We start from the raw sequence: 16410 nt of genomic DNA, 5'->3' as shown, positions 1-16410 counted from the left end.
AATAACTGAACTAGCAGTCCCAACAAGTCAAACTATAGAAAAGCTCTAAACGCCAAAAATACCCCAAAAAAAGATTATAATTATTTTGAATTCAAATACATATTACTCCCTCCGTTTCACAAAGAGTGAGCTGGTTTGACTTGGCACGAAGTTTTAGAAAATAAAGAAGACTTTTGAATCTTGTGGTCCTGAATTAAAGTTATGTCAAATGTACTAAACTGCCCTTCAATCTTGTGGCTTTAAACATGTCACGTGGAAAGCTGAAATTAAAATGTTAACAAAAAAAGGAAAAGAGGTCATTCTTTTTTAAACAGACTAAAAGAGAAAGGAGGTCATTCTTTTTTAAACGGAGGGAGTATATGACTTGGTGAATATATAACTAAAATATTTTTAATACAAATGTATTATAAGTACTATGACAGAATTTCAAATGTTTCAGTACTAATTAATTTGCATATTATATAGTATATTATAATACATATACTATACTGAAAAACTATCTTGTAATATGTATATTATTAAAAATGTAACATATTTTTTCAGTTACCGAAAATAGTTACTCCCTCTGTCCCAATTTATGTGAATTACTTTCATTTTTAGTCAGTCTCAAAAAGAATGACACATTTCTATATTAAGTAACAATTTAACTATAAATTGTCTATTTTACCCTTAATGAAATGATTTACAGCCACACAAATTTCTATCATTCATTTTGGACCACCAGTTTTAAAAGTCTTTCTTTCTTTCTTAAATTTCGTGCCGAGTCAAACTACCTCACATAAAATGGGACGGAGGGAGTATATAATATGTCATATATTTTCAACAGTTATATATTTTTAATACAATAATATAATTCAACATCATTTTTTCGGTGAATACATTTTTAAACAGTTACATAATATGTTGAATTAAATATGTATTATATTTTATTTTTTTCGCTTGTTAACGGTGTTAAAATATATTTGTTATATATTCACCACGTGCATTGAAACATGTCAATAATATGTATAATATAATGAATTCAAAATGTATTACATTTGTCGTTTGTATTTATTTCTTTTATTGATGATGTCAAAAGAAATTATAATATACAATTTTCCTATGATTTCCATACACTTTGACAAAATTTTGAAAAGATCAATCTTAATATCTTCTTCATCAAAATCCTTAAACTTTAAGATATAAGTTCAAAGAAATTCTCAATTGTTTTCAATAATACTCAATCCAAAATCAAGTCTTAAGTTAGGATAATAAATTGATTTTTTTTTTAAAAAAAAAAAAGAGAAAAAGACAAAAGAAAAGAGAAGAAGGGGGGAGAGAGGGGGAGAAAGATGGACACTAGAGAGAGAGAGAGAGAAGAGGCGGGGGAGTGGGAGTGGGAGTGGGAGACGGAGATACATTATTAAGAAAATGATGTTATAGATGGTAAAACATATTCTACTATTATAAGTGGTAATTATAATGTTAATATACTCTGTTTATGTAAAAATGTATTTTTGGCCTCATTTATATTTTGGCGATTAAAATGAATCCACATTATTATTTAAATATTTACCCTTTTCATTCCTCTTTCATTATTTTTATTCTCTTATTATTGAACATTCTGAAGTCTCCCAAACGGTCAAACATTTTCCATTATGTAAAATCTATTGTTGTTTGCTTAACAAAGAAATAAATTTTCTTTTTGGTGTTTTCTTCAAATTTCTAGCATCACAACAAGTCAACATTATTTCAATATCATTTTATCAATTTTTCAAATTCAGTGAAACACTATTTTGTTGTATGGAGTTGAGTGCTAGTCAGTCAAGAACTCTCACATTCAGAAGATGAAAGTGGCAGAGCTGAGAATATTGCGATGGATGTGTGGGTATACTAGGAGAGACAAAATTTAAAATGAGGATATTCGAGACAAAGTGGGAGTGACTTCGATGGAAGACAAGATGTAGAAAGTGAGATTGAGATGGTTCGGGTATGTGGTAAGGATAGTGCAAAGATGTGAGAGGTTGGCTATGGATGAATTCAAAAGAGGAAAAGATAGACCAAAAAAGTATTGGGGAGAGATAATTAGACAAGACATGACACCATTGCATCTTACCAAGAATATATCCTTAGATAGGAACATGTGGAGGAAACAAATTATTAGGATACATGGTTAGTAGGTAGGAATGCATCTATACTAGTAAGAAGGAGTGTCCTGTCTTGTTGCCCTTATTAGTCGGCGTAGTACTACTCTTGTAGTTTTGTGTTCTTTGATTTATGTTACTATTTGTTGTTTCATGTAGTTCGATTATAGGATTAGTGTTGTAGTATTGTTCGGCTATTTGTTGTTTTTGTTATTTTCTACTGTTGTTTGTAATTTCATTACGGCTTTTCCTAAACTGTCTTTGTCTTGAGTCAAGGGTCTTTTCAAAACAGCCTATCAACGTTACCTTTGAAGGAATGGTGAAGTTTGTGTACATTTTTTCCTCCTCGGACTCTACTATGTGGGACTACACTAGGTATGTTGTTGTAGTAGTACTATTTTGTTTCATTATATTAACTTCTCAGATTCTTGAGCTAGGTTTTATTGTTCTAACTTTATATTATATTTTTTCGTTGAAAATTTACATTATCTAGATTCTTACTTTATAAGGTTTGCGCACATCTTACCCTCTCAAGGTTTCACTTATATGACTACATCGAATATTTTATTGCTATTCAATTCATATATGTCAGCTAGAAAAAAATTAAGATCTCTCTATGAAATCAACTTTAGGCCCTCAACTTGTTGAGATTGTCCTGAACTCAAATCCTTAAAATATAGTAAAAAGTTTTTCTCGAAAGGGACATAACCACATGCTCTCTTTTTTACTCTTGCATATGATGATTAAAAAAATAAAATAAATAAAAAATAAATCTGATATAAAATAATCTTAATCTGTTAGAATTTGTAATTTAACTACTATATAAATAATTATTGAAAAGTATATTTATAACTTGTAATATAGAATCTTAAATAGATATGTGGCTTGATTTAACAATAAAAATACTCTCTTCGTCCCAGGTTAGATAGGCACTTTCTATTTTATACGATGATTAAAAAATCATTAATAGATTAATTAATTTTACTATTTTACCCTTTATTTATATTAATTAGCCTCTTGAAAAAAAAAATATTGAATCTTCAAAATTTATTTATACTTCCAAATGTCATATTAATTGTAAGGGTAAAATGAGAAAAGTTTAATTAATTTTATCATAATTTAATAAGTAATCAAATAATATGGAACAAATATTTTAAATAAAATGTTCATCTAATTTTGTTGCATTTATTTCTCCAACCAACAAAATATAGAAATCTACTCCTTCAACGGCCCAAGCTACAACAGCCTTATTAGTAATTGCAACTGCAATTACACTGTTGGTAAGCTATGGCGGAAGAAAGTGGTACCTATAGCAGAAGCAGTTGTACCATTGAGAGCACCGACGGTGTAATATTGGACGGTCGTATTTACCGGCCAACTTCGGAGGAAAATTCCAGTTTTGTTGCAGTATTAGTGCATCCTTATTCTGTGCTTGGTGGATGTCAAGGATTGATGAGAGGCATTGCTAAGGGATTGTCAAGTCGAGGTGTGATTGCTGTCACTTTTGACACTAGAGGTGCTGGGAAATCCAGTGGTCGTGCTTCCCTCACTGGATCTGCTGAAATTAACGATGTTATCTCTGTTTGCAAATGGGTTCACACCAATTTCACTACAAACACAATTATCCTTATTGGTTCATCTGCAGGTCAATCTATATTGTTGTTTGTTATTGGATCTGAGACTTGAATTATTCTTGTATTGAATTTGTGATTGATAAATAATTACAGGAGCAGCGATAGCGGGATCTGCAGTTGATGAAGTAGAGCAAGTGGTTGGGTATGTGAGCTTAGGATACCCTTTTGGTTTCACTGCTTCGATTCTTTTTGGAAGGCATCAAAAATCTATATTACAATCCCCTAAGCCAAAACTGTTTGTCATGGGTACTAATGATGGGTTTACTAGCGTTAAACAATTGGAGAACAAGTTGAAGGATGCTGCTGGACATAACATAACTCATCTAATTCAAGGAGCTACCCATTTTCAGATGGAAGGTCCTGCTTTTGATGCAGACATGGTCAACCTCATTCTTCAATTCATTACCACATTATGATCTTACCCAGTAGCTAGAGTTATACAAGTATTAGTTATGAGTGAATTCATATTTTATCTCATTTATTAGTTATAATAACACAGATTTTCTCATAATGTAGTGGGTTTCTAGATTGTCAACCAAATGTTGTATTAGTTTTATACATGAATAATTTATTTCATATCTATCTATTAAACATCATATAAGTTGCACTAAAATCGAAACATAGATAACTCGTTTCTTATCCAACTACCTACCAAAGTTATTTTTGAAACACAACTCATGCAATCAATCCCTTTCTTATTGCTTTGCTATTCTTTAAGCACTTGCCAAATATTCTATGAAAATAGTACCTAAACAAAAACAAAAGGTGATTTCCTCTCATGTCTAAAGCCTTGGTGGAAAGACACCTAAAGATGAGAGAATATTAGTCTATGAAATGGATGAATGTCCTGAGAAGTAAATCCCAGCATAGAGAGAAGCTAGGTGGATTCCTTTCATTTGTATCAAGAATATCTTGTACCTGTATTAGTGAGAGATAATAGCTATCATACACACTACCATACATACCATCACAAAAAATAAAAATGTGTTTAGGGAATGAAAACAAACTGAAGCAGTCTAATTCAGGGGTAGTAACATCACAACTAAAGAGTAATAGCATAACATACAAAGACATCTCTACGTTGTCTTGCACGATACATGCAACAGCAAAGTTGGCGCTATAATCCATTGAGCTGAAATACGATGTTTGGCAGCTCAGGTCCAGAATCTAAATAGACAAAATGTATTGCCAAACTGAAGTAGCTTTATTCAGGGGTTGTAGCATCACAACTAAAGAGTAATAACATAACATACAAAGACATCTCTACGTTGTCTTGCACAATTCATGCGACAGCAAAGTTGGCACTATAATCCATTGAGCTGAAATACGATGTTTGGCAGCTCAGCTCCAGAATCTAAATAGACAGAATGTATTGCCTACAAATGATGATTATGAAAAAGGAAGAAACTAAATAACGATGACATCCTCATCTGGATGATTTTCCGGTGCGCCTTGACCTCTTGCCCTCATCCCAGGCTCCATATCAACACCATCATGATTGCTCCCCAGCAGATCGTTCTTATGGAAGAATGGTGGTTCCCCACCTAATCATATAAAAATAAATTATTATAACCAAAAAAGAACAGAAGATATAGATATATGGCTTTCAAAATCAAGCAAATATTTTGGTAGTGCATTCAACAGTTGTCAGAAGGAGGGTCAATCAAAGAACACAATTTCCATTGTTGCATCTTCCAAGATTTACACAAATCTGCTCATTGGATTCACTACTAAGCGAATATGGACAGATGGAAAACTCTTGTACGACTTAAAACTTCTGTTGACCATGGATTTTTAAGAACATAACAATGCATGTATTTTTGCTAGACTATTAATAATTCTTACAATGAATTGAATCAGGACATCACGATCCACTTCTCTAGTCAAATCACTCATCACTGTCAGAAAAGCCGGATTGACTTTCATAGAGTTGACGGAAGAATTCACTTAAATTTTTTGGAAGCAGCTAAGTGGTAGAAAACAAACTCAAATTTCAAAAAATCCAGTTTGGGAAATTGTTGGGAAAAAAAGTACACAAATAATCATTGGCAACCATTCCCAAAAAATAAAAATTTGGACTGTTCTTCAATAAGTGTTGAAAAATGTTCTCAAACTTATGCAATAAATAAAGTTCTCCAATTTTTTTTGCAAAAAAACTCAAAACCCACATCCTGAGTAGTTTCTTGTACTGCTTTTTTTTTTTGGGGGGGGGGCCTAAAAGCTTTACAACTTTTCTTCAGTGCAGCAACTGGAAAGTGTGGCTTGTTTTTGAGGAATTTTGCATTAAAACTGGCAGCAGAGAAGCTCTCTAACACAACATAGTAGGACAAAAAGCAATTAAGTGAGACTCAGCTCAATTCAAAACACAAATTTTGGATAAGTTGCACCAATTTAAAAGAATAACCTTTAACTGTAACTATTTCATACCACTTCCACTCTCACAAACATCGGTGAGTTTGGCAATCACATCAATTAATGCTTGTTCATGTTCCTGTAATATAATCAGGTTTCAGCCGCCAGAAGAAAACAAATATATGGGCTAAAGGAACTGTTTAACTTATTCTACCTTGAGCATTTTCTTTGCCTTTGCAAGCTCAGCCAGATCAGGGTGACTTGCATCAATAACCTTCTCAACCTGGTAAGTCGACAAGGCCAAAATAAAATGACTTACACGTGATGTATTATGTATGAGTAATTTAGTTGACCAAGATCAACACAGTATTTTACCTTCTTTATCAGTGTTGCTGTGTGCAGAATCTCAATTTCATCTGATGTCTTCTGTACGATTCTATTCTCTGATGCATTGACATCATTCTCAAATTGTTGCCTAGCAAATCTCCTCCCTCTTCCAGCACTTAGAGTATTAACTCCTCCATAGCCTGGCCCACCAGCTCCTCCTACTCGAGATATTCCAGGATCATCACCTATCCAACGAATATCCATGGAGCGAATCTGCATATTCAGAATATAACAAAGTGATTTCACTAATGTATTTCCTAATGTCCCTGTTCAAAATGCAACAATATTATCCCGATGTCTTTCAGAACTCTTTTCTTTGGGAAGGTATAATGTCCTTTGGGTGCTCATAATCAAGAAATATATTGTCGCAGCAAGTCTGAAGCAGAAAAGAATCCAGAATTTATAGCCACCATAAGAGAAATGAAGAATTTTAAAAACATGTAATGGTCCTGATATATCTAGAAATACATTGGTGCAATAATCACGATGCAGAAATGCATACGAATTTATCCAAAAGAGGGCCAAAAGTGGGGAATATAAATAAACATCTCAAAGAACACACAAATGGCACTTGTATATACAAGGCTGAAAGGCCACTGAAGAAGAACAAGTTCTAGTTTCTCTAGGTCAATTCACTGATTGGAATCATTATTTTGTGGAAGAAACTATGATACAACAGTTGAACTTCACAAGTTAAAAAGAGAAAGGGGAAAGACAAAGGAAATCACTTTTCAACCCAAAAATACAGATTGACATCCATGCAAGAATTTGACCAATTTCCCACCAAAATAATACAAAATTATTTGCACAATATTCAGATCAGAAGAGTAAAAGAAAATGACCATGGTTTAACTTTGGCATTCTTCCAGACATGTGCTCTTGCACAGTAAAAGGTTAGGTGAATGAGACCATGGAGGAATTTCATGGGGGGAGAATTTGAAAGGAAAAAAAAAACTCAGCAGATCTTTCACTGTCATCATCCCAAAAAAGGAAGGAGTAACAAGCATCAAAGACTATAGACCTATTAGTTTAGTCAGAAGCATCTATAAGATTTATTTCTCAATATCCAGCATATCCTTAATGCTGAGGAATACAACATTACCAGTTTTTTTTAAAAAGGCATCTATATGATTATTTCTAAGATGCATTCCGATATACTAAAGGAGATCTTAGAGGAGACCATGTCTACTTCGGAAAATGCTAGTGGAAGGTAGAAAAATACTAGACATAACTCTGGTTGGCAAATGAAGCTATGGACTCTAAAAGAAAGCAAGGTGTACCAGGTGTTTTGATCAGCAAATTGGATCTGATCATGTAAACCAAGAGTTTCTAGATTTTGTAATGTTGAAGATGGGTTTCTAGTGTTAGATGAGGAAATTGGGTCAAGTGTTGCATATCTGCCGTTAGGTACACAGGTCTTATGAATGGTAATTTGTGAGAGTTTTGCAGCAGCTCAAGCAACCTGCAAAAGTGAGAACTACTATCTTCCATCTTGTTCATTCCTGTATAGAGGCATTGAGCATGAAGAATAAGGTTGTAGCTGGTGATTAATTGAGGGGTTTTAGTGCAGCGGTGGCAGAACATTGTTCCGGGTGGGTCTCATATCTCTATCTATTATATTTGCAGATGATACTATAATTTTTTGCAATGCAGATAGTACCAAGTCGAAATATTTGGGATGTGCAGCAGTTACATGGTTTCAAGTGTTGTCAGGTCTTAAGATCAACATCATGTGGTCATATTGAATTGCAAGGTTGGGGCTCTTCCTCCCACCTAATTTTGTATTGCCACAAGGATCTTCTAATAAGGATAAAATGGAAATGAATCTGGTGATTCAAAGGTTTTCTTAAGAGGTTTTAGGATGGCACAAGAAACAGATGTCTAAAGGAGGAAAGGAAATGTAGATTAAGAGTGAATTGAGTATCCCTGCCTACTTCATGTCCTTGTCTCATGCACCACCTAGTGTCACGCAAAAGTTGGAAAGACTCCAAAGGAGTCCTTTATGGGATGCAACAAATGGGGCAAGGAAGTTCCATTTGGTACAGTGGGGAACTGTGACGTCTCCTAAATCTTGGGGTGACCTAGGGGATTAAAGATCTAAGGGGTTGTCCGGTTACCAGGATGGGATAGACAAAGATATCCCATGGGACTAGCTATTCAACCTTCTATATGGGATAGCTAATCCCACTATTTTAGTACAAAATGATTCCCAGGACTAATTAACACCCATAACCAAACACGAGATAAAATAATCCGCATTTATCCCAAGATTGTTATCCCTTATTGCACCAACCAAACAACCCCTATGGATGTTTAAAAAGACCTATAGAGGAACAAGTTTTTTGGAAGGAGGTGATAGCGGACAATTACAAGGTCTTGGAAGGGGGTTGGAGAACAAATAATGTTCTTTTTTGAAAATGAATAATGTTCTTTTGCCTTGGAGAAATATTTTTGGAGAATGGGTAGGGTTTAGTGGAACATATCATTCAAGGTAGGAGATGTGGGAAGGATACGGTTTTTGGGACGTTGGTGGCGCTGGAGACAACAGTAACATTTTGAGACTTACTTTTCCTAACACATACAGAATCACATGCCATGTCAGAAGGAGAATACAGTGCAGTCCATGAGTCAAAGACTACAAGATGGAAAAGTATTTCGGAACTCGAGTTTTAGGAGGAAATTCCAGAATTGGAGGCTGAATGAGCTCCAAAGCCTAATTAAAATGCAAAGTACACTACAAAAAGGTCATAATGTATGGAGGTGAGGGGCAAGGAACAATGGAGTCACTTCTGTTAAGTCATAGTATGAGAAGCTCTTGATCAGACTTGGATCTTTCAGTATGGTTTCCAAAAGTACCACGGGGGGTTTCTCCGCTTGGCACGGAAAAGTACTACAGAAGATATGTTTCCCCGCTTGGTTTGTTGTAAAAATGTGATCCTAACGGCTAGGTAACAACGAAAAAAAGGTTTTTCACCTGATCAAGTGGAAATCTTTAATTGTGAGTAAGGTTCAAGGTGGATTGTGAATTAGAAACCTGAAGAACCACAACAAAGTCTTCAAGTTAGAGTGATTATGGAGGTACTCTCAAGACCCTCAAAATCTATAGAGCAAGGTGACTTTGAGGTCTATCAGGTTACTATGGCCTGCCTAAGGAATCAAGTTTCTAGCTGTGTGAAATGGAACCAGGATAACTTTCTGGAATGACAACTAGTTGGGGAATGGAGCTCTGAAGGTATTATTCCCTGATATTTTTCTTTTGAAACTGGGTATTATTCCCTGTTTTTTTATGATCTATTCCAACACCAACAGAAATATATAGCTAAAATGTGGTCTCCTTAAGGCTGGGAGCTGAAACTTAGAAGGGGCTTGTATGATTGGGAGATGAATAGAATGACTGAGTTGTACAAAGTACAAACAATTTCGAAAGCTTCACAGGACTACACAATGGAGATGACACAAGATAGTATACAAGTCTATGTGGAAATCTGGGCAGTCAAAGAAGGAGATTGTTAGAGCAGTTAGCAGAATTAGATACAGAAAGGGTAAATAGAACTCTCACTGTGGAGGAAACGACAAAAAAGGCTGCAGTCTTACTTGAGTATGAAGAGCTAGTCAAGAAAGAGGAAGTTTCATGGAGACAGAAATCAAGAGTACTATGGTTGAAGGAGGGAGACAAGAACACCAAATTCTTCCACAAAATGGCAAATGCTCACAGGAGATATAACAATATAGATCAACTCATGATACAAGGAGAGGTTACTCAAGAGAAAAGCAGAATTGAAGGGGAGATAATAGCATATTATAAGAACCTGTATAGAGAAACACATCAATGGAGACCTTCTTATAATAATGTTGAATGCCCAATGTTGACTGAAGAGGAAAAAATGTCCCTGCAAGGCAGATTCGAGGAGAATGAAGTTCTAAATTGCCTAAAGCTATGTGCAGCCGATAAGGCTCCTGGTCCAGATGGGTACACAATGGGTTTCTTCATCAAGTGTTGGGATGTACTGAAGAAAGACATCATGGACACATTTCAAAACTTTTATGAGCAAGAAGTCTTCGAGAAGAGTTTCAACGCTACCTTCATTGCACTCATTCCAAAGAAAAAAGGAGCCAATGAGTACACAACGGGTTTCTTCATCAAGTGTTGGGATGTACTGAAGAAAGACATCATGGACACATTTCAAAACTTTTATGAGCAAGAAGTCTTCGAGAAGAGTTTCAACGCTACCTTCATTGCACTCATTCCAAAGAAAAAAGGAGCCAATGAGTTAAGGGACTACAGACCAATTAGCCTCATAGGGAGCATTTACAAAATACTCTCCAAAGTTCTCACAGAAAGGTTGAAAGCTGTGATAGATAGACGGCATTCTATGCAAGCTGGACATAGAAAAAGCATATGATCATGTGAATTGGAAGTACCTTCTGAAGATTTTAGAGATGATGGGATTTGGACAAAAATGGTTGAACTGGATTAGCTTTTGCATTTCTACAGTTAGCTTCTCTGTTCTGATTAATGGGTCCCCTGCAGGGTTTTTTCAAACTCAAAGAGGACTCAGGCAGGGTGATCCATTGTCCCCTTTCTTGTTCTTAATTACTATGGAGGGGCTGAATAATATGCTCAAGACAGCAAATATGAGAGGATGGATAAAAGGTTTTGATGTGGCTAGAGAAAATACAGAAAGCTTGGAGGTGACACATCTTCAGTATGCAGATGATACATTGATTTTTTGTGGAGCTGAGGAAGACCAACTGAAATACTTAAGGGTGATCCTGGTGTTGTTTGAAGGGGTATCCGGGTTGCACATTAACTGGATTAAAAGTTCTATGTATACTATCAATGAGGTCAACAACATAGAATTGTTAGCTTCAATTCTAGGGGGTGAAGTAGGTACTCTACCTACAACATATTTGGGTATGCCATTGGGAGCAAAATCCAAGTCCTTAGAAATTTGGAATGGTGTGATAGAGAAGTGTGAGAAGAAGCTGGCCAGATGGAAAACTCAGTACTTGTCAAGAGGGGGTAGACTGACCCTCATTAACTCAGTCCTGGATGCTCTCCCAACTTACATGTTGTCTCTATTTCCCATCCCACCAGGGATCACTAAAAGACTAGACAGCATAAGAAGGAAGTTCTTGTGGCAAGGAAACAAAGAGAATAGAGGTTTTCATCTAGTAAAATGGAATGCAGTGACAACTGGAAAGAAGAATGGTGGTCTGGGAATAAAGAATATGGAGCTACATGGCAAAGCACTCTTAATGAAGTGGTTGTGGAAATACTCAAATGAAAACCAAACACTTTGGAGAAGAGTGATAGGTGCCAAATATGAGAATGAAGATAGTTGGATGACTAAGATTGTGACCACACCTTATGGGATCAGTTTATGGAGATCCATAAGAGCATTATGGGAGGAAGTTAAACCCAAATTCAAGATGAAAGTGGGGAATGGGAACAAAATCAAATTCTGGAAGGATGAATGGCATGAGAAAGGTAACCTGGAAACTCTTTTCCCTGATATTTACAATCTGGCAATGTTCCAACAAAGAACTATTGCAGAACTATGGACACCACAAGGGTGGAATTTCATCTTCAGGAGAGAACCAAATGACTGGGAAGTGATGAGGTTGGCAGAATTCCTCAAGTTGGTTGGACATTTTACTGGACTTCAGGCATATGAGGATATGCTTTGGTGGAAAGGCAACAATAGAGGAGAGTTCAAAGTGCATTCAGCTTACAGGCTGATGGATGAATCAAGCCAGCAGAGTCCCATCTGGCCTTGGAAACAAGTATGGAAGTGTAGAATCCCACACAAAGTCTCATGCTTTATTTGGCTGCTAGCTAAGGAAGCTGCCCTGACTCAGGATAATGTAATGAAAAGGGGGATAACCTTATGCTCTAGGTGTTTCCTATGTGGGGAAACCTTAGAAACTGTAAACCATCTATTTCTACACTGCAAATACACTCGGCAGCTTTGGAGGATTTTCTTGAGCCTTAAAGGCATATCCTGGACTATGCCTAGGAGAGTTACTGAGGCCTTGTACAGCTGGGAGGAGGCAGGTGCCCTTGCAAAAGACAGAACTAGATGGAGAATTATCCCTGCTTCAATATGGTGGGCAATCTGGAAAGAAAGGAATTCCAGATGTTTTGAAGGCATAGAAAACAGTGTGCAGGATGTTAAACTAAACTGCATTTTGTTGTTATGTTTTTGGTGTAATCAATTATACTCAAATGACACTGCCTCTATAGTTGATGTTTTAGACTCAATATAGAAATAGAGTAGGAGTGTCTAGAGTGCATCTGTATATAAGGTTTGAGTACAACTCATGTACTTTTGTGATATAATACATCGTTACCATTTTCAAAAAAAAGATATATTAGGATTTTGACACTGCAAGAGATTACTGGGGATCTCGGTACCAGGGGCGCGGGAACAAGAAACTCCAATAAATAAAAGAAAGACAATAGAAGTCATCTCAATAGCCGAGGGCCCACTTCCCTATATGCGCTTACGAAAGGCGAAAAGCTTGATTCTCATAGATTAGACTTTTTGTGATGGGGGACTACATTTTGTTGTAGTATACATTTGGATATATAGAAGTAAAGTTTACCATTCTCAAAAATAATACTTCCTTTCTTTTTTTGAAACCGGTAATGTGTGTGTGTGTGTATATATATGTTAGATCTGTAATCTACCATAACAGTGCTATCTACAATTACAAAAACCTAACCATGCTTAGGACTACTGCTTTACAAGGAACCTATCATATCAACTAGTGATTCAGCCTCCTCTACATAAAAAAAATAAAAATAAAATACAATTCATCTAGACTTTCTGCACATAATTACTATTGTCTTCAAAAATTCTATAGTTCCGCTCCTTCCAAATTGTCCACCATATCAAGCTGAGACAAGTTTCCACCACTTCTTTTGTCTCTCTGCACCACCATTATAGTTCCAGCACTTCAATAAATCACAGCTTATTGCTGGCATAGACCATCTTAGTCCTACCATGTTCAAAAAAAGTTGTCACAATTTTCCAGTTATAGGACAAGTTATAGGACAATGTAGAAACAGATGGCTATTGTTTTCTCTGGCTGCACCACACATACAACATCTAGACCATAGATGAAATCCCCTTCTTTTTAAGTTTTCATGAGTGAGACTTGCTTCTCTAGCTACAAGCCAAATAAAACATAAGAAATTGTAAGGGGCCTTAGTCTTCCTGATGAACTTCCATGGTCACCGGTCAAATTGTGCATTTTGCCTAATCAGAAAAACCCAACCAAGACAATAAGAAAGAGAAACGGTGAGAAGGGATCACCCTGTGTCAAACCTCCTTTTGAAGAGAAAAACCTTCTGGAGATCCATTCACCAAAATTGAAAATTTTACCGTCTTTATGCAAAAAAGAAACCCATTTGATCCACTTCACACCAAATCCCATAACTTTTAGAACTTTAAGAAGAAAGCACAAATTGACAGGTCATAGGTTTTCTCAATATCAAGTTTATATTTATTTATTTTTTTTTATTTTTTTTTTGAGAAGGTAACTTGTTTCCTGTCCATTTAAGTCGGGAATCAACACATTCATTGGCTATCACAAGGTTGCATCCATAATCTGCTTACCTCATATGAAAGCGCATTTGGTGACCGTTTACCAGCTTGTTGATCACTATCTTAAGCCTCTCTGTGAGTAGCTTAAAATATGATTATAGATGTGAGTAGTATCCATAATCTGCTTACCTCTTATGAAAGCCCATTTGGTGACCATTTACCAGCTTGTTGATCACTCTCTTAAGACTCTCTGTGAGTTGCTTAAATATGATTATAGATGTCCCAATCAAACTAATGGGTCTGAAATCTTTAAGACTGCTAGCACCATTTTTCTTGGGAATTCATCCAATATAAGTTGCATTAAAGCTCTTCTCAAAGTATTCACTTCTATGAAAATTCCTAACAGTGTTCACTAGATCTTCTTTCACAATCTCCCAACATCAACTAAAAAATCCCATAGAGTAGCCATATGGGCCTGGGGCTTTGTTAGCAGCACACAATTTCAGACATTCTAACACATCTTGTTCTTCAAAATCCCTCTGTGGCCATTCACTCTCCTCTTCAGTACCTTTATAATCACCTTGAAAGTTGAATTTGGGTCTCCAAGCTTTTGTCTTGGTGTAAATTTTCTGATAAAACTCCACAATCTCTCCCTTATCTGTGTGGATCCATGACGCTATCTCCCTGCACGTCTAACTTGTCGATGTGGTTGTATCTCTTATGAAAATTGGCCTCTGAAAAAGTATTCTCATCTCCTTGCTTCAGCCATAATATTTTAGATATTTGTCTCCATGCGATTTCCTCATTTTTTGCCACTTCATGATACTCCATTTGGCATTTGTAAACTTGCTTTCAATAATAATTCATCCTTTGTTAAAGGTGTATAGGATATCAGCCTTCTTAATCTTTAGGTTCCTCCATATGAAACACTCCACTCCTTCAGTTTTGATTTCATGAACCTCAATTTGTTGGCCAAGATGTAATCTGTTTTCTGCCAGAGGATTCATAAGATGTCCATCATTCCTCCACAGTTCCCATGAAACCTACAACCTCCATCCACCAATTCTCAAATTTAAAATAGGATTTGGAAAAATCCCACTCCCCACGTTGTAAAGATATAGGCAATGGTCAAATTATATAATCCTGGGTAGCACACAGATTGTTTAATTTTGCTGAACTTCTCACATCCCATTCCACAAAGTCCAAAAACTTATCAATTCTTAAGGAACATTTTTTATTATTACCCCTAAACCAAGTGTATTTTCCACCTAGAAGAAGAGGGTCAGTAAGTTCGAAGTCTTTAATGATTTTAGAGAAGTCCTTGCAATTAGGGGCATAACACCCAGTCAATAAGTTCAGTGTTTCGATCCACCCAAGATCCATCACAAGCCCCTCTAGTTCTTATCAATTCCAACCAAAGCTCCTTCCTTTCTTCCTGCAATTAGGGGCATAACACCCAGCTGCAATTGTCCACCATAGAGCAGAGTTTACAGGAGATAGAAGAAACACCAAAGTGGATTAATTCCCCTGCCACCCTTTTGTCCCACATGATAAGGATCCATCAACTTCTTCCATTGGCCTCCAAACCCACATAATCAGCCCATCTATTACTCATATATTATTGAATAAGTGTTTACTACCTTCACCATAATCCCCTTCCATTTTAGTTTCGGGAAACAATAAATATCAGCCCTCCAATCATGGATTAGAATTTGATCACCCTTCTTTTATCAATCAATATCATTTAGGCCTCATTTGTTTGCACTTAATGGAGGTCTGAATCTTAATCATTCAGATTCAGCCCATTAAGTGTGTTTGATTTTAGGTCTTCAGCCCATTAAGTCCATTTGTTTCTTTTTTCAAAAAGCCTCTTAATGGACCTGAAAAGTTCTGAACAGATCAGATCTGTAGTAGTCTTAACACCATTCACTTATTTAATAAGTTATAAAATAATATTGTATCGCCTCTCTCGGTCTTTGCGTGACTTTTGCTCTCTCAACTACAAATTTTCTTCCTCTCTTTTTTCAATCAAACACCAATTTTTTCCTCTTTAACCGGTAAGTTTTCATAATCTTTACAAGTATTTTTTTAATATTAATAATTTTCTTAGGGTGTATTGATGTTTGTCAAGAACACTTGTTGCAATAATATTTTTAGTGTATTGATGTTCATCAAGGTTTTTGAGTGAAAAAAAATACTATTAATAATTAAAAATAATAACTATGTATACATATTTGAGGTCTCTTATTAGAATTTTGTCTTAGGCCAATAATTTTATTGAGACTCTTTGATATATTATTGTTGTTGAACTAGTTGGTGACAAAAATAATGGAGCTCCTAATAATTCTACATCCCAATCTT

General features: G+C 35.8%; 2 protein-coding genes across 4 annotated transcripts in view; one reads left to right on the top strand and one right to left on the bottom strand.

Moving 5' to 3' along the window:
- The first annotated feature begins 3304 nt into the window (after window positions 1-3304).
- On the top strand, window positions 3305-4335 carry LOC102592422 (uncharacterized). The gene is made up of 2 exons (XM_006343974.2): window positions 3305-3768; window positions 3851-4335. The coding sequence occupies exons 1-2, from the start codon at window positions 3411-3413 to the stop codon at window positions 4171-4173; spliced, it is 681 nt and encodes a 226-aa protein (XP_006344036.1). The 5' UTR covers window positions 3305-3410; the 3' UTR covers window positions 4174-4335.
- Window positions 4336-4788: 453 nt separating this feature from the next.
- LOC102591642 (protein EMSY-LIKE 3-like) overlaps window positions 4789-16410 on the bottom strand; it is a 20567-nt gene continuing 8945 nt past the window's right edge. For 2 of the 3 annotated variants that reach the window (XM_006343973.2, XM_006343971.2), the window contains 4 exons: window positions 6485-6709; window positions 6324-6392; window positions 6185-6248; window positions 4789-5301 (listed from right to left, as the gene is read on the bottom strand). In XM_006343973.2, the coding sequence (XP_006344035.1) occupies window positions 5165-5301; window positions 6185-6248; window positions 6324-6392; window positions 6485-6709 (495 nt within the window). In that variant the 3' untranslated portion in view covers window positions 4789-5164. Of the gene's footprint in view, window positions 5302-6161; window positions 6249-6323; window positions 6393-6484; window positions 6710-16410 lie in introns of all 3 variants that reach the window. The other variant, XM_006343972.2, reaches the window with a different exon arrangement.

This window comes from Solanum tuberosum, unplaced genomic scaffold, assembly GCF_000226075.1.
Source record: "Solanum tuberosum cultivar DM 1-3 516 R44 unplaced genomic scaffold, SolTub_3.0 scf00052, whole genome shotgun sequence".
In the NCBI taxonomy this organism is placed as follows: Eukaryota; Viridiplantae; Streptophyta; class Magnoliopsida; order Solanales; family Solanaceae; genus Solanum; species Solanum tuberosum.
The sequence above is the reverse complement of the archived record's forward strand: the minus strand, read 5'-3'. Positions and strand labels throughout refer to the sequence as shown.

Bases quoted from the DNA above. Each gene is read 5' to 3' on its own strand.
- LOC102592422 (XM_006343974.2), top strand. From the start codon at position 3,411: ATGGCGGAAGAAAGTGGTACCTATAGCAGAAGCAGTTGTACCATTGAG. The intron at 3,769-3,850 runs GTCAATCTATAT...AAATAATTACAG, and splicing joins CCTTATTGGTTCATCTGCAG to GAGCAGCGATAGCGGGATCT.